This window comes from Camelus ferus, chromosome 3 (genome assembly GCF_009834535.1).
Source record: "Camelus ferus isolate YT-003-E chromosome 3, BCGSAC_Cfer_1.0, whole genome shotgun sequence".
Taxonomy (NCBI): domain Eukaryota; kingdom Metazoa; phylum Chordata; class Mammalia; order Artiodactyla; family Camelidae; genus Camelus; species Camelus ferus.
The window spans coordinates 79,548,317-79,568,223 of NC_045698.1; the positions used below are offsets into that span (position 1 = coordinate 79,548,317).

At 40.9% G+C, this 19,907-nt stretch overlaps 1 protein-coding gene across 1 annotated transcript; it reads right to left on the bottom strand.

The window, feature by feature from the left end:
• Positions 1–5,301: 5,301 nt before the first annotated feature.
• Positions 5,302–16,757, bottom strand: CDO1 (cysteine dioxygenase type 1). The gene is made up of 5 exons (XM_032476535.1): positions 16,255–16,757; positions 13,123–13,200; positions 11,375–11,529; positions 6,881–7,050; positions 5,302–6,029 (listed from the first exon to the last, which is right to left on the bottom strand). Exons 1-5 carry the CDS (start codon positions 16,422–16,424, stop codon positions 6,000–6,002), a joined length of 603 nt encoding a protein of 200 aa, XP_032332426.1. The 5' UTR covers positions 16,425–16,757; the 3' UTR covers positions 5,302–5,999.
• Positions 16,758–19,907: the final 3,150 nt, after the last annotated feature.

Below are 19,907 nucleotides of genomic sequence, written 5' to 3' on the forward strand. Positions count from 1 at the left end.
AGGAAGGAAAGTTATTTGGCCACAGCACGGGGAGGCCTAAGATCTGAACGGAAAATCTGGCTCAGCTGGGGTAGAGGGGTGGAAATAGGGTGGAGGGGCAGGAGATACAGGGGGTATGGCCACAGTGGGAACCAGAATGTGGTTCTAACAGACTTATGCAGTCGTACAGATTTAGGAATGAACACTGAGAGAGGGTCTGAGTAACTGACAGTGGCAATACAAAGACGCCAACTCCTCAGCCTTACCTCACACAGGCCGGGGAGGGGTGATGGAACAGGCTTGTTGCTAGGAGAGTGGGGTCTGCCCACTCCTAATAACTCATGAAGGGAAACTTCTGACCCCTCCTCTCAGTGACTTTGTTCACTTTAGCATATGAGGGTATTTGACACCTTTTGTTTTCAACCTTAGGATTTAGCTAGATTCTGGGACAGTGAAGAAAGCACACTTGCTTCCTATCAAGTAGAGCTGTAATTCTGGTAGAAAAAATTTGTTCATGGGTTAGACTTGATGGAGGATATTCACATATTGGAAGTTCCCTGGGGGCACACCCACGATTCTGTCTGTAAATTCCTCTTTGGGTGTGTTATAAGTTTCATTGGTAAATAAAAGAAAAACAACTAGCATTGAATTGTTTAAAATGATATTACCAGCGGTAAAAATGTGATGGTGATTTAGATGCGATGATTCACTCACTCCTTCATTCATTAATTCAACAAACAGCTATTAAACCCCCATGTAGGAAAAATTTGTTGATTTTGTCTGCATAGCATCTAGTCTCCCCTTTCCCCTTGCTTCTCATGACAGAATTCTGATTTCCCTTAGTGACCTGACCTCCCACGGCAATTCATTTGATTTTGTGGAACTACTCCCACCTCTGACTCCAGAGGCAAACCAATGCCTCGGGCCAGGGCTGAGCTCATACCCTGTGGCCCACAGTGAATGGGTCAGGGATGGGCATACGATGCAATCAGAGCCCACAGAGCTAAATCCCTCCACTTCTATAGAAAGACTGCCAACACTGAAATTGAAATTGCAAGCCTGGAGATGCTGGGAATCACCTCACACCACTAGGGTAGACTTCAGACGCAAGAAATGCAGAGGGCAAGGTAAGAGTACTAAAAAGCTGTTTGAGCCCCTTTACCCACCCTTGTCTGGGGATCCCCTGCACTTTACAGTTACATGAGCTTGCTTTTCTCAGGTCTCAATGGGTCACATTTTGTTACTTGCATCAGAGTAGGTCCTAATCAAAACAACCTGGAATACTGCTCTGGTGCCATGGGGTATAACTATGAACACAGTCCCGAGGCTATAACCTGTGCCCTGTCAAACAAGCAGGAGCAAAGCATGGTTCATTCTCAACCTTCGCTGTGGCAGAACAATTAATTGGGTTCACTTGGGGAAAATTCGACTCTACTGTCTCATTCAGCCTGAGTACCTGGTGAGTATTTTTTTTTTTAACTATGAAGTCAGCTTGATATATCTCAGACAGGAAAGCCACAGAATCAACATTGTGTTGGCCACATTGTTAACTCTCTGTCCCCGCTTAATAGTTTTTCTCTTCTGCCAAAGGTCCAAAGTGTCCTGGGCAGAACCAACGTCTGTTTTGGTTTTTCCATTACCCAGCAGTGTGTCCTTGGGTAAACTACTTTATCTACATCTGCCTACATGTCCCCACCTCTGAAATGGGGAGGGGAGAAATAATATCCCTGTCTCACTTTAAGGGATTTCTCTGAAGTGACAGTAACATTTTTCTATATATGCAAAAGTGACTTAAAAACTTATTAGTCCAGTAACAATGAAAGGGGAAACACATATATTTAAAAAGTCCAGGCAAGCCCTGTCTTTGAGTTGACTGAATAGCGTTTGATACAGTGACACGCTGTCAAATGTTTAATAGATTCTCTTGAGGAAGAGAACGACTTTGATTTGCAGTATTGACAGATTTCAACAGCATGAATATTCCCACATGGCCGATTTAATCTACCAATCAGCTTGTGAAATCAGTATCAACTCCCCAGGAGCTGTGTGAATCTGCACTGGTAGAACACCGCTCAGGTACAGTTTTCACCTTAACCTCGCCTGCCTCAGTTTCCTCTTTTATCAAAAGATTTGTTTGGCAGCATGTTCACTCAAGTACATGTCATCTTTGTGATTCCATGCTAGCATTATTTTCTAAATATCAGTTAGATGAATCCTTCATAAACTCATTCTGATTATACTTTCATTTGCTGAAAGGTGCATCACAGTAATATATCGCTGTAATGACACTTTTTCTTCTCGTTATGACATGCCTAGGAGGGCTCTTGGCATTGAAGGCTAATCAGTCATTGGTTGCATTAGATTACTTTCCAGTTCTCAAATATTTCTACCATTCACGTGCAAGGGGTTTTTCTGGCTGCGCTTTTAGATGAATACTATACATACCACTGTAGCATATGATGGGCAAACATAATTATGTTAAGCAGATGACCATCTCCTTGAGCTGGTACAGGGATGTCCCTCAGACTACTGACGCAGGATTACACCAGTGCTCAAAATTACATTCAGGAGATCTGAGTCTCATAGTTTCTTTGTGTCTCGGTGTATCACTCAAAAAAGAAACAAAATGCCCCTCATTAAGAAACCTGTGAGGCATGTTTTCCGATAGCACGTAAAGCCATCACATCTTCAACCACTCAGAAAAATTCAGTGATAAAAGCAAACAAGAAACAAAGGTCAGGAACACATCAGCTCTCCTGCCGAGCATAGGCAGAATTCTAAATTTTTTAAAATTTAACTTTAAAAATTTTTTATTGAAGTGTAGTTGATTTACAATGTTAGTTTCAGGTGTACAGAATTTTAAATTGGCTGTGACTAGACCATTAGTCTTCTTATGAACATGTGGGCTCTCCGTGGGCTTTCTTGTTTGTAAGAAGTCATCTCTGTGAGGGTTAAGTTTCTGACAGCGCTGGAGGCTTCACGTGGACACACTTGACCAACGAACAGACTGGAAGTGGCTGAAGGACTATGACATCAGGGGAGAGGTTCTGCACCGAAGGGGTCCTCCCAGCCGGGGCAGCTTGCCGTGACCTTCCCCTGTTATCCTTCTTCGGGCTGAGTTATCTTGGTTGTTTTGTGATAAAGACATGTCAACTGATACTTGTGAAATGACATTACATACGTGGTTATTCATTGCAGAATTGTCTGTAATTGTAAATCTTGAAAGTTACGTCAAAGACCATTGATAGTGGACTTGTGGATGAAACTATGGTACGTTCATACAACGCAATACCATGCAGCCGGCCACCAGTACAAAACTGTTTGTATTTACATCTGGAAAGATCTCCTTGTAAGTGCACCTCATGGACTTCAGAATGCTGCCCTGTGTATAAACAGTGGGAAAAACTAAAGGAGGAAACACAAGAAAGTGGTAATATAGGTCAGGTTACATCTAGAGAGGGAAACTGAGAGTCTGGGGATGGGAATGAAAAAAAGGTACTTTTCACTATATGCCTTTCATACTGTTTGCTTTCTCTATGACAGTATGTCTTACCTATTCTCACACACACACACACACACACACACACACACACACTTTCTTCCCACAGACACTTTAAAGAAATAACTTATTGTGGGAAAATAGGCATAATGTTTACTATTTTAACTGTTCATAAATGGACAATTCAGTCACATCAAATATATTCACAATGCTGTGTATCCATCACCACCATCTACACCTAAACCATTTTATCATCCCCAACAGAAACTCTGAATTAAACCATAAGTTCCATTCCCCCCCACCCCTTGGCCTCTGGTAACCTCTAGTCTGCCCCCTTTCCCTATTGGCCTATTCTAGGTATCTGGTATAAATGGAATCACACACTATTTGTCCTTCTGTGTCTGGCTTCTTTCACTCTCCTATGTACACTTTTTAAAGAAAACATCTACCAAATGGATAAATAAAGTTGTGAAAGTCTGCAAAATCTTTCATGTCTTAAGAAACAGAGAGAACTGACCTTGTGAAATGTGTGGACGTGCCGGGGACAAGGTAACACCAGCCTCTGATGTCTCCTAGAAACCCCATTGGAACTTGTTTTTATCCCATGGTAACTTTTAAAAGGTTAAACAGTAGCCCAGTTGGCTAAGGCCTCCCTAGCTCAGAAAATGAGCTGAAATAGCCACCATTGACAGAAGCCTCAGGAAAGCCTCACACATGGCAGGGCTCTTTAACTCAGGCCCCTAGGGGCATTCCAGGGTCCAGGAATCTGTTCTGAAATTGCATGCAAATCTGCTGTGTGCTGGCCTTTCTGGGGAGTTCTTTAGCATTTGAAGATTTTCAAAGTGGTCTGTGAGTCAGAAAAAAAAAAAAATGAAGCATCATTACTAAACTTAATGCTGTCCCCATGAAACACAGGTAAAAGCCCTTCATTCATCAATCAGTTTGTCTAAGTGCATGATTAATGAACCCATGCCAAAAGTTAAGCCTCTGACATGGGCCTTGCACATGGCGCTGTGAAACTTCCGACTATTGACCAGTGGAGCTGTAGGAAAATAAATTTGTGTTTCTTGGAGCCACTAAGTTTGTGGTAATACATTACAGCAGGAGTAGAAAACCAATAGTACCTAATTCATATGGAAGTTTTGGGGAATTCAGTGTAGCAGTTCGTCTAAACAACTTATAACATGCCTAGTATGTTGTAAGCACTCAGAAAATGTTAATATCCTTCTCAAAGATGAGAGGAAGCAAAGATATAAAGATGTAAGTAATTCTATGAGATGCTATAAACACCACAACCAGAACTATCTTCAAAGGACTTGACTTTTCTACTTAAGTTCTCAGAGACAATAAATGCTAAGATTATGGCAGATATTCCTATGGAAATTGCCTAAAGTAGGGGCAGCAAACTCAAATGCATATGTAGGCTTTGCAAATAACATAAATAAGGGAACCAAGCAAGCTGGGGGCTGCTGCAGATGGGAGAGGTGGCCCCATCCAAGGGGCAGACCCCAGCCCAGCTGACTGGTATTGAAAATGCAGTGCGGGTCCAAGGTTGCCAGATACTTCCAAGTTCACATCGTCTTCAGTGAAATCTCCAGTTTTTAAGTGCTGAAAACCAATTCATGTTGAGACACACACAGACCCTACATACAATTTTCAGGCAAAACTCATGATGTCCCTGAGCTGTGGTAGTATCTCTGGCCAGTTGGTGAAACACATATCAAAGCCCCAAAAGGTAAGATGCTTCTTGTAGTCTACCTCAATCTAAGAAACCACGAATTATATGAATTTCTCATCATGTAAAAGAAAAAGACAACTTCAGATAATGTTCAAATCCAGTTTTATTAAAATTATTTGGCAATTTTGGCAGCAGTAGGAAGTCTGACTGACCACTGGACACGTCAGACATTTTGGTTTGTTGTGGGTTTGGGTACGTGTACTTTTCTAAATCTTCTGCCCTTCATTTCATTACCAAATGGCAAAGCGCCAGAAGTTTCTCTATCTACAATACCCTATTGTTTATGGAAGACAAATCTGTAAGGTAAGATTGAAAAAATAAAATGCACAGATTCAAAAAATTCTCTTCAAGTATTAAGAACATACAAAGTATATTAAAGACATCTACATTTAGTCCTCCAAAAAACAAGGTGAGCAGTTTGATGTCTTGTTTTTATTTATTGCTAATTATAGTTCAAAGACCAAGGTGTTTCCAAAAACTATAAAAACCTTATTGACATTCCCAGTATGGTTCCAATGGCTTTAGAGGATAAAACCAGTAAAGCACTTGATTTGGCCTTAAAAATCACTAGCCTTTTTATATTTAGTGGGATTTTTATCTTCTATAGTAGCTCAGGGCACTATTTGTTTACTTAATGCCTTATAATTAGCATCTGCCTTATTGTAGATCTAAGTATTGGCTTTGTAAAGTGTATTACTGGACAGCAAATGGTGGGAGGCCTTCCTGCCCAAGGTAAAACCTTCATCAGACCTTAAAGTAAAACCTCAGAGGACTTGGTGCTCCTTAGTTGTTCTCCAGTGAGCCTGAAGTTGCCTGTAAGAAAGAAAAAAACAGAAAGCTGTGTAAGAATCTTTACATGTAACATGCTTGTTCTGAGTAGTCCTGCTTTTCTAGCAGCGTAAGAAAATTCAGTGTGTGAAAATGAAGTCGTGTTGCTTTGTTCCTGTGATAAGAGTATCTCTTGGGGACAGGAATGCAGGAAACAAAGCAGGGCCATCATTTGAGAAAATGCTGCCTCCCTTCTCTCAAAGGCTGTGCTTTCTTAAGGCTGATAAGGATTTTCAGTCTTTGTTTTCATGCACTGTCTGTTTCTGGGCATTCCAATGACCAATTTAAGACTATTCCCTTAAATGGCTAACTTGTTTCAGAGGTAGAAGACTGCCATACCATGTTGCTGCTGGCTGCCATCAGTACTCAAAGAAAAAACACCTTGGCAATCAAAACAGCAGTCTTCTTTATTCATATGATCAGAATAGGGTCTCAACCTTGAAAAGGTCAACTATGCAAGTTATTTGTATTGTCTCAGCTAATGAGACCATGAACATTGTCACAGCAGTAGCAGTGTACTTCTTAGTCTTACTTCCCTAATAAAGAGAAAATAGTTTCTTTAGGAATAAGTGTACATTTTGAAGTTCTTCAATAATCAGCTCTTTGCATTTAAGTTTTTTTTTTTTTTTAATGAAAACGTAAAGTTAAAGACAGTAATAGGATATAATGGGCCTTTCCCCCAAGTTCAGGTTCATCTCATTCTCCAATTTAAGAATACTCAAAACTTAACATATTCAAATTCTATCTAGAACAGAAAAAAAAAAAAAGCAGTGCACACAGTATAATGCTGCCAATCCACAACGCATTTACTTCTAGGAGACAGAAGTTATACTTACAAATGGAGTCCTGATTCCAAATTTGCTATGGAATGTCATGGTGACTTTGTTTTTATGTCCTGTTCTTTGATCAAAGGCATGGCACGTATCAAAAGGCGGACTGTATAAGTGAAGGCTCACGGCAGGTTCTGTGTGGCTAATATTCTCTACCCGATGTAAACCGATGGAATCTAGACAATATCCAAGAGGAAGAATAGATGAAGGATCTTAGATGAGAGCTGTAGATAAAAAAATTTGTCAATCGCCCAAGATCCTAAATCAACTTGATACAAATGGAATTGATAAAAATTCATTAGAATTGAACCCTCTCAGTTAAAGATAGTAAGTGATATGCACTCTGCTTTTTCCTGAGAACCCCTACAACTGCAGTAAAAGAAGAAAAAAGGCATCAATGTACAAACACAGAGAAAATGGGAAAAGAGAAAACTTTACTGAAATTTTTAAAAAGATTTTTTTAATTTGAAAGCTTAAAAGTAGATGGCTGGCTTTGCAGAGGAGAGAAAGCTAAATTCTCAGCTACCCTTGGAGACAGCCAAGAAATAAACTGATTTATGTCCTGAAACTAACAAACAGCTCAGGAACTGGCAGCACAGGTACTTCCTGAAATGAAGGTGAGGATGGGTTACAGGTACAAGAACTGGCTGAAGCCTATTCAAGTTCAGTCTCAAGTCCTTTTCACCACCTCTCCCTCACCCTGCTTCCACGCCTGGTAGAAGTCTGAGGTCTATTCTCTAGAAAGAGTATAACAGATGAACTCAGGATGGGTGGCTACCTGGTGAAAAACAGGTGACTTAAGTGAAAATTTATACACTGAGTGGTAAGATCTCCACTTGCTTCACCAGAATGCTGCCAGACAGGAATTTCTTCTTCAGGCAAAGATGAGAAGCAGCTTCTCTGAGAACCTGATCAGCTCAAGAAAAAAGTCCTGTAGATACTGCCGTTGGTTGTTCCTCAAGGAAAAACCTTACCAGATTATCCTAGAGTGAGGTCCAGCTGACAAACACCATTCATGTGTGAAAGCTACCAATTAGCTTTTTGTCCCTGCTTCTTTAAATATAAGCCCACAGCCAAGGCCACCAGACATGCGAGCAGAACCTCTACCATAGAAGAGGCCAGAACAACCTGAAAAAAGGCAACTTGAAATAGACTACTCTATTTCAAGTAGGAGAAGACGTCAAAAAAACAAAAATGAAAACAAAAACACAACTTATCATCATTAATACCCTCATAGAGATAAGAGAAAATATAAAAAGGACCAGAGAATAAAAAGAGCTTTTAGAAATAAAAAGATGACAGCAGAAGTAAAAATCTGAATAGAAGGGTTGGAAGAAAAACTAAGGAAGAGTCAAGAACAAAGGGCCAAAGATAGAACACAGGAAAGATTAAAAAGAAAACAACAAAAAACAACCTAAAAAACCCCAGAGGACTAGTTCAGGAGGTTTAACATCTGAGCAGCAGTAGTTTCAGAAAAAGAGCAACAACAAAATCAAAGAAAGTACTTGAGAATATTTTCGTGAATTGAAAGACACGAATTTCTAGATTTTCAGAGCCTACTGAGCTCCCAGCACAATAAATGAGAGTCATGAAACAAAGTACATGACTATGACACTGGGGACAGAGAAAAGCTATCCAAAGAAAAAGTCCCAAAAGTTTCTAGAAATGAAATACAGGTTTCATCAAAAGATTGAAGAATCTGAATGGCACCAGGCTTTCAACAAGACAACTGGAAACTAAAAGACAAGGGGTTGCCTTCAAGTTCTGAGAGAAGATGACTGCCAGGTCATGAGCTAAATTATCCAACTAAATTATCCAACTAAATTATCAATCAAGTTGCAAGGGTTGAAGATAGAGATTTTTAGATATAAGAAGTCTCGAAAATTTACTTTCCACGGACCCTTTCTCATAGAGTCATTGGAGGTGATATCCCACCAAAACAAGGGCACGAACCCCAAATGAGCTCAGGCAACAAGAGGATCAGCAATAGGAAGAGAGCAAAAGGAAAGCCTGGATGATGTCAGGAGACCCCAGGATGACAGCTGACCCCTGGTAAGCCAATCCACACGAAAGCAAGTCAAAAGGCCTGTGCGGAATGCCTTCAAGAAGATTAAAGTAAAGACAAAACACTTGATTTTTATAACTATGGTGATAAGAAACTTACACAGTAAGTTGAGAGTCTGAGGATTAATCAAGGAAGGAATCCAGTGTTTGAGTGTAGTTGATACAGGCGCTATTAGGCAGCACGCTTTATGATCCAGATCTATGAAGCTACACAATAAAGAAGAGCACAGCCTAGAAGCAGAAGACTTCGGTTCCACTCCCAGCTAGAGTGACTGCCTTTGAACAGCTCAGAACTTCCAGGATCTTCAGTTTTCCTCATTTAAAAAAAATGGAGCCTAATTCTCAGATCTGCAAACTCTTCGATTCTATGGCTTACTGCTTTTATAATACACTGGCTTAATTGAGCACAATTCTGAACAAAAGTTCTGAAGAACTGACTGCTTTTATACAAGTAACTTTTTCTCCCCCTCCAATTGCAAGTGCATAGACCACCCAATGCAAGCAAAGATCCCACAAAAACAAATCACCTATCCTTTAGAGAAGCCCCCGCAACTCATGTCTGATCCCTAATGTTAATAATCCCAGCATGATTGTTATTATTATTATTATTATTATGTCTGTGCCTCCTTTTCCTTTATGCCCATGACATACCTCTGTCACAATAATATTGGACGTTTCTTCGTGATACTTATGAATGCCAGCTTGGTGGAGGCAATGTCCGCCTTTTGCCTATTACAAGAGGGAACTCGATCTCCTTGCCCCAGTTCTCCCTTTCCTCCATCTGATGATGCATACTGCTACTGAATTGATCTAGATATTCCCAAACAGAATTCTGCTGACCAAGGAAAACCCTTATTTTAAGCTGATCTTGGAGGTTAAGGCCCTGATCTCACTTCACTCTCCTACTACTATCCAAGCCTATCTTTCCTTCCCTCCAGCTAGACCATGTCTGCATAGCTTTCATTCTTTGCAATGGTATGCCTTCATTGATGCCCTTCCTTGTACTTGAAACATCTTTCCCTGATTACTATCTATCTCTAGCCCTCCTCTGGCATCTGTAAAAATCAAAGGTTGAAACTGTGGGGCTTTTGAGTAATCACTCTACAGAAATATTTAGCTTATCCTATCCAATATTTTACTGACTGGCAAAATTTCCCATAAAAATGACAATTTCCCACCTCTATTGAAAAAGAAGTCAGGACAATCTCATGAGAGCTGGGTGGCCATTTTTGTCCCCTTAGGCAGGGTGGCTTGCACACCAGCACCCACAGGCTACACCTGGCCTGCATCACTCACCTTACCTGCTTGGTTCCTATAGGCTTTTACATTGAAGAGCCCTGAAAAAAAATCTTACGTGTTCTTCAAGATCTAACCCAGCTTCAGAAAGACTCTGTGACTCTGGCGGTAAGTAATTACTCTGAAAGGCTTTTGGCTTTATTGTGAGCAGTACAGGCAATCTTATTCTTGGAAATTTGGTGTGCCTTCTCTATATAGCAGCTCTCAAATAAGAGTTTCCTGGTACCTAAGAAACTAACCCCTTTGTGTATGTGAATGGGTTAAAAAAAAAAAAACTTGCTATGCTATCTGACCTTTGTAAGTGACTTGCATTCTTAAACTAACAAGCCAATATTGAATTTTAATATCTAAGAAGAAAGAACCTGCTTTGACAGAGAAATCTCTGTAATATTTTATCTTATATAAGTGAGATAGCATCCCAACAAAGACTATGGGCTTTGGAATCAAATTCCTTGGGTTCAAATCCTGAGGGACCTTGGACAGGTTATTTAATCTTCCTATGTGTTGGCAATCTCATCTGTAAATGGGAATAAAAAAAATTATCTCATATAAGCTTTTAAGGAGCTTTTTGGAAAGATACTATGCCCTCTAGGAATACAGATGCTAATCACTGCCTCTACTGAAGAGCATTTGGCTCTCTTATATCACATTTAGGGCAAAGAATGAATTCTTTGTACGAGATCTATAAATCACTGCTAAATAATGGGCTTTGGAAAGTTTCTCTTGAGAATACTTTAAGTATGCTGTATGCACTTTAGTAAAACAGGGACTAGCTAGCATTCTTAATCACTTCCAGAACATTTCTTTACGTTTTCTAACCAAAGGCTAATACTTCCAACTTGGCCTCATGCCTTTATTAAAAGACTCTACTTATGTAAATTCATGTTTGATTCCAACTGTCCTAAGGCTTGGCAGCTAAACGACTCTTCTGTGGACGCTAATCTTTTTAATAAGTGATTCCAATTCACATGCAAAGCTTTAAAAGAAGAAAACCCACGGCTTTTAAGTCACTTCCTAAGCAGATGAAATCATAATTCCATAATCCAAGTTCTACTGCACACATGTAAGTAAGCAATAGTTCAGATGGGAGTTCAAGGTTTTTCCCACTTGCTGAAAAGTGTATTGGATTCAATGTATTACCGTTGATGTAGGCACACTGGTTTTCCCTCAAGATTCTTTCAGACTTCTTGATCATCTCATTGGATTTTTTGTCAGGCCAGGCAAACAAAGTTTCCTTTAGATTTCCCTGCAGCATCTTCAGAAAGCAGTGGGAGTCGGTGTGATCATGGATACTGCTATATAGACACAAAATGACAAATGAACTCAGTAGATGGCCCGGTAGCCCGACTTGTCAGTCTGTCCAGAGCTTACAGCTGCAAACTGTCAATAGGATATCTCCCAGGCCAAAGTCTATTTCAGCTGGATTTTAAAATGTCATCAATTTATAATTCTACATTGCTCAGGGCAAAGTAATAGAGTAATACTATGTCTTCCATATCAATGTATATAAGGGGTACAGTTTTGATGCACACCCCTACTGAAGAACAGTTCACTTTTTAAAACCTTATTGTACTACCCATTTGATAACAGAAACACAAAACCAGTAACCATTTATCTTCTCTGAGATATAGCTTTTAATGACGCAATTAAGCTCAGTGAGAACTTGATTTAAAAACTACATTAGATAAATTTTAGAAAGGATAATCATCTGTAATAATTGTATCACATTGAGAAGATCACATAACAGTGTTTTTGTTTTTGTTTTTTTCCCTAGTCTCTTTCTTTTTTCTCCTTCTTTCGAGGGACAAAAGGTATGCATATTTGTGTTACCACCTGAAAATTATACTGTGAAGTATACACAATGTTTACACTGTGTAGATTTAGAGTATTCTACCTATGATTACCTTCCAAGATTGGTAGGACAAAGAAAGCAAATTGGATTTGGGGAAAGAATTCATTCCTGTAATCTTACAGTAAATAGTATTTAAGTTTATTAAAGTAGTATTAGCTATAGGGTTGATTAAAAGATATGAACCTGTGTATTTTACTAGCATTTATTTCATATGGCAAATTGTTAACCCATATGTGTACCGTAAAAACTTGTTTCCTAATTCACAGGGCCTCATCTTAATCCTGGCTATGATCTGCTTTCAAAAAATATTAAGAAAAAACAAAATATTGAGAGAACGAAACAACTCCATTCCATACAAGTACATAAATGTACTCTATAAACCTAACTTTCCCAAATCTTGTAAATTCATGTTTCCTTTCTTGCATCAAAAATGGGTCTGGATTATTATTTTTTAACATTCTCGAAAGACTGAGGAGGATCTATTTAAAGAGATAACAAAACTTGATTGGTAGTAGGATTGGCAAATGTATAAACTAAGGAAAAATTAAGGAACCAAGTTTCAAGAATTGGCATTAGTTTAAGTTGCCTTATCTCCTGTGTAAAGAAAACAATGAACTTGAAGTGGGAAGAAATTTTCTGAATTTGTGAATTGCTTTTCTAGCTCCAAATCTGGATGCTTCGGTCTTTGGTTCCACAATTGTTTACACACTTCAAAGCACCACAAAGGTCAAGTTTTAGCACAATTCCATGTAAAGTTTAACTCCATAGGAGACAGAGGTTAAGGTAAACTGGTTTCCTACCTGCACCTCCTTTGACTCACTACTCATTTTGGGGGCAGGTCTGTCATACATGGTGTATGTCTAACCCCCTCATGCAAATTCTCATGAGAATTTTTGCTGGGATCAGGGGATATTGTGAACAAACAATTATAACATGCAATTTGTTAGTGCTCATGAGGCCCGTGGCCAGCCTGGCACTGTACTTTTCATATGCTAGAATAAATTAATAAATATCTGTGAATGAATAGTTGTATTACCTGCCATGTCCTTCACCCCAACATAGAATCATTAGATTAAATTTTCCATTTCCTTGATCCACCAGATTTCGGGTATACCTAAAAAAAATGTTTTCAGAAGTTTGAATCTGGCTGATGAAACAAGCACTGGGAAAAATAAGTGTGTCATAAAGTATCATTCATTTACAAATGCGAATATTTCTACCTCTAAGCAACTTTAAATGTGGTTGTCTAAGTAGAAGTCGAGCACAAATGAAAACAAGTATTTTTCACAGTTCATTTTAGACATTTTTGTATTTTGAATCACTGCATTTATAGCTGCTCAGTTTTAGATAATGGCATGAAAAAGATAACAGGAAAAACAAAAAACTAAATTCCTTAATTCTCCATGTGCCAGCCTCAAACTGATAAAAAGAATAAAAGTTTCTCACAGAAAGTATTTGCATAGTGCATTGCTGCTCTAGGCAAGAATGTTGCTATTGTTTGTTTGTTTTTTCCTCCCTGTAGCTAAACCAGAATTTGAGAAACAAGGTTTCATTAAATAGCTGTTCTAGAATTCTCCTTAGTTTTACTGTAGCCCAAACACAAAGGACATCCACATTCAAAAGCATCATAATGGAAAGTCCCCAACTAATAGAGTGGGGGTTGACCTAAGTACCAGAACAAAAGAGACCACAGTAGGGAAGAAAAATGATACTTTCCACCTTTTACAATGAGGACAAATTAGCAGTTGGCCCCCAAAATCTCAAACAAAACCACCACACCCACACCATCCCTCCAACCCCCTCCCCCAAAAATCAACTGTAAAGTTTTTATTGCTCCAACAGCCTCTCGTGACACCATCTAATTAGCAAAGTTGATAATGATGATATTCATTTAGACTCATTTTTAAGGAAAGGAATCTTTATCCCATTTTGGGGTAGCATTTGCTCACATGGTCATCTGTTCACTTTTGTCCCATATGCCACCTTCGTTCCCTCCCCTCCCCCAGGCTGGAGGCCAGGTGCTGGTGGAGGATCACTGACAGAGTTGATTAGTGAGTGCTTTTTCCATGTCAGTCATCCTGACTTTCTAGCCTTTATGACCTAGAAAGGGGCTGTGCACACAGCCTTAAACCCCAGAAAACTTGGTTCTTGTACCAGGGAGCCTACTTTTCCCTCCATCAGTCCTGGGGACACTCCTCTTGATACTCGGGGCTTCTTTCAGAGAATTTACTGCCTGGCTTGCACTGGAACATATTCCATCTTGATTCTTCTGCACTGGCCTTCCCAAGGTCAGAGATCAGAATCATTCACAGTGCCAGAACATTTATTAGATGCAAAAATTACCATCCCACTGATTTCTGCTCCCCTATCTTCCTCCCTCCCTACTCCAGCTGCCCACCCAGGACTGTACCCACTGTCTTGTTGACCTGTGCCTCAGAAACCTGTGGAATAGATCAATCCAAACGGCAGTGTTCCAGCAGGTTTACAGCTTGTCAGTGAAGATGAATTCAAGGCCCATGGAAATGCCCTTGTTCTACAGACGGAAAGCCCTTACAACCCACCCTGGTTAATTAACTTGGTCAGTAATAAACCTAGGCAGAAGAAGACGGTTATGGCATCATATGCCTGTCTGCCGGAAGTTCATGAAGTTTAGTAGTGGTTTACAGTGTAGGCTCTGGGGAAAAAAAATGCTAATTTGAACCCTGGAGCTGCTAAATGACATTAGTATGTCCTTGTGCAGGTAACCCAACCTTTTCATTGTCTACTATTCCTCACCTGAAAAGCAGGGATAAGAATGGTACCTATCGCATAGAGTTGCTGTGAGGAAATGAGTTAATACATGTGTCAAGTGACCGGAAGAGCACCAGAGCCCATAACAAGCCCTCAACCACTTGCAGTTAATGCAAGTTTAAAGTAAACTGGTAGCTTCATTGGCAGCCACGAAAGAATAGGAACCAAAAGAATTTCCTAGGGCTGCCTGCAGATGGAAAACAGGGTCCTAACTAGACTTTTTTACTTCAAATCCTAAAATACAGTTGAAACAGTCCTTGGTGACAAAACTTTACCAATACATACGATGTACAGTGTAACACTATATGTGTATGTTGAGGTAGAGTGACTAACAGAAACTGCTGGGAAAGAAAGCTTCACCTGTCCATATACTTCTCTTTCAGCCGTTCCCCCTCTCCCTGCCCTCACCACAACCAACTCTGAAGAGCTGGCTGCCCGTCAGAAAAGAAACTCTCACTTTTCAGGGTGATTAAGTTTTACTTCTCGTCTCAAAGGGCTGGTGCAGTGATTTATTTTTACTTAATCTCCAAGCCCTCGCTGAATGGAGCAGCCTCCCAGGGCATCTCACCCAAGCACACCTGGGGAGCAGGGCTCTTCAATTTACATTCCAGAACCTCAGATCTAAGGATAAGAAAAAGCATATTGCTTGGGGGCTAAAAGAGAAGCACTAGTTTAATTTGAGAACCTGACAGTGGATTTAAATAAACTCGCAGTCCCGGGAGTCAAAATGGTTCGGGAGTGGGGAGCAGCATAAACTGAACAATAGCAGCTGACAACCCCGAGACGTTATTTTGTATCAGCAAAAATGCTTGTTGGCAGAAGCCTTGTTGCAGGCGACCGAGAGAGAAGTGATGGAGAACTGGTGTCGTTTAATTGTGTCCTCCACCGTCACCCCTTTTTGCGGACGGCTGTTGGAGTTCTCTCCTGGGAACACCCCTGGTTAGTCCAGCCAGTCGGGAGCCTGAGCGTGGCGGGCCGGGTAGAGCCTGAGGGCCACCGAGGTCTCCGCGCTCCTCCACCGTGTCCGAGGCAAACGATGGCTCCAGAGAGGAGGGTTTTCGGAAGCCGAGGGGTCGATTGGCGAGAAGAGAACAGAAAACTTGCAGCCCCGCGGTGGCCTCCCCTCCGGGAGCCTGCCGCAGTCTCCGACCAGTGCGACCCACCTTCGGCCCAAAGCTCCGGACGGCGGCCCAGCGGCTTGCGGGCGAGGAGGCGCGGCGCTGGGGTGCGGGAAAGGCCCGGCGGGCGCCTCCAGAGCCAGACCCCGACCCCCTGATCCCGCGCCCGCGCCCGCTCCCGCTCCGACTCCGAGTCGGCGCCGCTTGGCAGCGAGGCGGGCGCCCGAGATCCTCCGCGGGCAGGGCGAGAGCGCTCTCACCTGTACTGGTCGAACTTGGCGTATATTGCCCACTCGGCCGGGTCGCTCTCATAGGCTTCCATAACGGCCTGCACCTCCTCCACATTGACCTCCTCGCCGGCGAAGAGCTGGTGCAGGATGCGGATCAGGTCGGTCAGGGTGCGTGGCTTTAGCACCTCGGTCTGCTCCATCCCTTGCGAAGCTGGCGGCGCACGTCTCGCTGCTGCTGGGCAGCAGTGCTGGGGCTGAGCGAGCCGAGGAGCCGGGGACTAGGGGCGCGAGCTGCTAGCTAGACAGTTACACACAGACACAAAGCCTCCAAATACGAGTGCCACAGCTTAAAGAAACCCTCGTCAAGATATCAAGAGACACCCGCTCAGGCAGGGCTGCGCATCTAAAGACGTGCCGCCCACACAAGCCGGGACCAAACCTGCTGGATTCAAGCCTCCCCCGGCCCCTTTTAAGCTCTCGGAGTCTGCGGGAATGTACCAACGGCCCTCAGAGGGCGGGGAGACGCGTGGAGCGAACAGAGAAGGGTGGCAGGGGTGGCAAGGGCGTGCGGTCAAAGCCCACGCACGCAACACCGACACTCTCGGCCCTCCGGCCCTCCCGGAGCCCTTCTTTCCTGGGTCCCAGGGCTCCCGGTGGGCTTCGTGCAATCTCTCCCCCACCTCAGCAGGGCGCGTTTTGGCCGCCCATCCCAACCCCTCTCCCCGCGCCCCCGCCCCTCCGCCGCTCCCCGGGGATCCTCTCCTGCGCGGTGGCTCGCGACGCTAAGACGTCGACAGAAGGGGTCTGCAGAAGGATGGAGGACGCTGAGGAAGGAATGGGAAGGAAAGGGACCCTTCCTTCCAAATGGAGCCGAGGGATTGTGAAGAGTTGGAGAAAGTTGAGGATGGATTCCACTCCCAAGGCTGAAGAGCTACTATTTTGTCGACTGAAACCATATGCTTCAAGGCTCGGTGAAAATAATTCAGTCTTCTATTAAAAAAATTTAAATGTGCTGTACTGAAAGTACAGTTTGACAAAGGAGACTCGGGTCTACAGCAAGACTAGTGAAACAGTGGAAGTCCTGGTATCCCTTCTTGGATTTTTAAAAATCAAACATTTCATTAAGAACACTATACTCAGTGCAAAGACCTGATGTTTCAAGTAATGGTTCAAAGAAATGCTGATTTTTTTTTTTTTTTTTACTCCTGATGCAGTAATTTAAGATTCTAATTAGACTTTAAATCCTTCAATAATAAGCATGTGCTTGAAGGAGTCTACTGGTAGGCTCACACATATACGGAAATACATTGTTGTGTTGTGCATAGCATGTAGCAAGCTTTGAGAATAACACAAATTAAGTATGAACGAAAATAAGAGAAATGTGAGGGACAGAAGAAATGGCAGTTATCTTTAATAACTTTAATGACTCAGAGTTACTAAAGATCTAGACTTCTGGAAGACTTTTTTTTCCTAGACTTTGCTCCAGTGTATGTATGTACATACATATGTGTATGTATATAATGTATATATTTAAATTTACCTGTGTTGCCTGAAGTCTTCAACATCCTTGGTTAAACTGATGACACTACAAGTATTCTGACAACGTTGTCAGAAAGTAAAAATGACATCTAAATCACCTCAAAATGGATAGAGTTTTCCTTGTGGCCATCACTAGAAGTTATCAGCCTAAGTTTCAGGTGTATCTGCTATGAGGACATAGAATGAACTACGGGAGTTGATTTCTAAGGATTCTTCTAACACAAGATTCTAATCACTCATATACATACATGTTTTATCTTTCCTCCATCATTATCATGTAAAACACAGGTAAATTTAATATTTGCTATCAAGTGTCTTTTTTCTTTCCATTATTTCAAAAAATTCAACGTAAAATTTCAAGAATTATTTAAGTTCATACCTGACAGTCTACCTCCCAATTAGAATGAAAGTTCCAGGAGAACAGGGACCTTATGTCTTATCCCAATGCTTAGGAACATTAGGCACTTGATAGGTGAATAAACAAATGGAAATTTATAGTTTCAAGCCTTTTGATATTGCCAAAATGTCCCCTAAAAATGTAGTATCAATTCACATTTAATTCACCAAGAATATGACAGGACTTACCTCTCCACAATGTTGCCAATATTGGTAATTATTCTTAACTATTGATACTATGAGAGGTGATAATCAGCATTTCAGCTTTTACTTGTAGTTTTTATAACTAATGAGGTTCAGCACTTACATACTAGCCATCTATATTTTTATTTTTTGTGAATTACATTTTAATATATTTTCCCAGTGGTCTTTATCAATTGAAATGAGCTATTCAATTAATGGACATCAAAACCCTGTCATGTTACAAATATTTTCATCTTCTGCCATACAAAAATTTTAAAACATGTAAATTTACTTCATTGCTGCTTTAAGTTAAATCATTCTGCAAGCCACAGGTAATTTCATAAACACAGTATATAATGAATTACTGATTATGTATGTGTGTAAGGAAATGTAAAAAGTACTATGCACGTGGGCACCAAATAAAAAAAAAATACCCAAACGTCCTATTGTCAGGGACATTACAATGATGAAAGGGTGTTGGTCATGCTTATAAGGTAGCAAGTGCAGTAACTGCTGTAACAGTGGTAACTGCTATGTTCTTATGAGGAAGAGAGTACCTCCTCCTTGAGCAATTCAGATAAGCCTTAAGGAAGTTAAAATCTGCATTAGGCAGAGAGGTAGCACTTGAAGGGGTGGAGGTTTAAGTACATTTCCAGAAGTGAACTGCATGAATAGACATAGGAAACAAAAAAACACAAGGCATGTCCAGGGAAGAGTGAATAATCCAGTGTGGGCTGAACAATTTTGCAGGAAAGTAGTATGTGTAAGACTAAAACTGCTGAACTGTTTTCTGAATACTTTCCTTCTATTATGTGGTCTGTAGCTGAATTCTCTTAGTTCCAGAAGCTTACTAAATATAATCCTTGGAAAATTAAGCAGAAGCTATATAAAAGGTGATTTTCATTTTCATACCCCTGAATACTGCGATTTCCTGCTTTGGGTTACACACAACTAAACTCGCTGACTAATGCTATAGAATCTAAAAATGCACCTCTCTTGAATTTTCTACTCTTATCAGTGTAGATGATATTTAAGCTCTCTTCAGGGTTAGAACTTCTAGAAAATCATAGATATCAGGGAGTATTCAGTATTACTTTGATTATAGATAAACAATGTTAGCTTACCTTATCCCCTAAACATGGAGAACTCACTGTGAAGCCCTTGGCATAGGTAGCTTCAAAGATGGAAGCACAATATTCTTATATACACCCTATGTACCACAGGTCATCTTTCCATGCTGAGATAAAGCATGACAAGTAGACCTCGATTTTCTCATAAACATTGAAAACTTAAAATATAACTTAGGGGTTTCAGTTTCCCCCCAAGCTCAATTACAATTAAGACATTTTAAACCAGACATCTGCAAAAATATTTCGTGAATTGCATTTTAGGTTCTAGTCACCCAGTAACTTACGGGATCCAGGCTTATGAGTAAATGTTGCAAAGTTAGCACAAAATGATTAATTCTTTGGGTAAGGGTCAAAAGATAATAATGTAAATATGGTTTGAAAAAGTGTAAAGCCCTAGGTATTCTTAAAGGTTATGAGGGAAGAAAACAAAATATA

Bases quoted from the DNA above. Each gene is read 5' to 3' on its own strand.
- CDO1 (XM_032476535.1), bottom strand. From the start codon at position 16,424: ATGGAGCAGACCGAGGTGCTAAAGCCACGCACCCTGACCGACCTGATC. The intron at 11,530-13,122 runs GTAATACAACTA...GTGTCTATATAG, and splicing joins TGGGGTGAAGGACATGGCAG to CAGTATCCATGATCACACCG. The intron at 7,051-11,374 runs GTAATACATTGA...GATATTGTCTAG, and splicing joins CCAGTGTGCCTACATCAACG to ATTCCATCGGTTTACATCGG.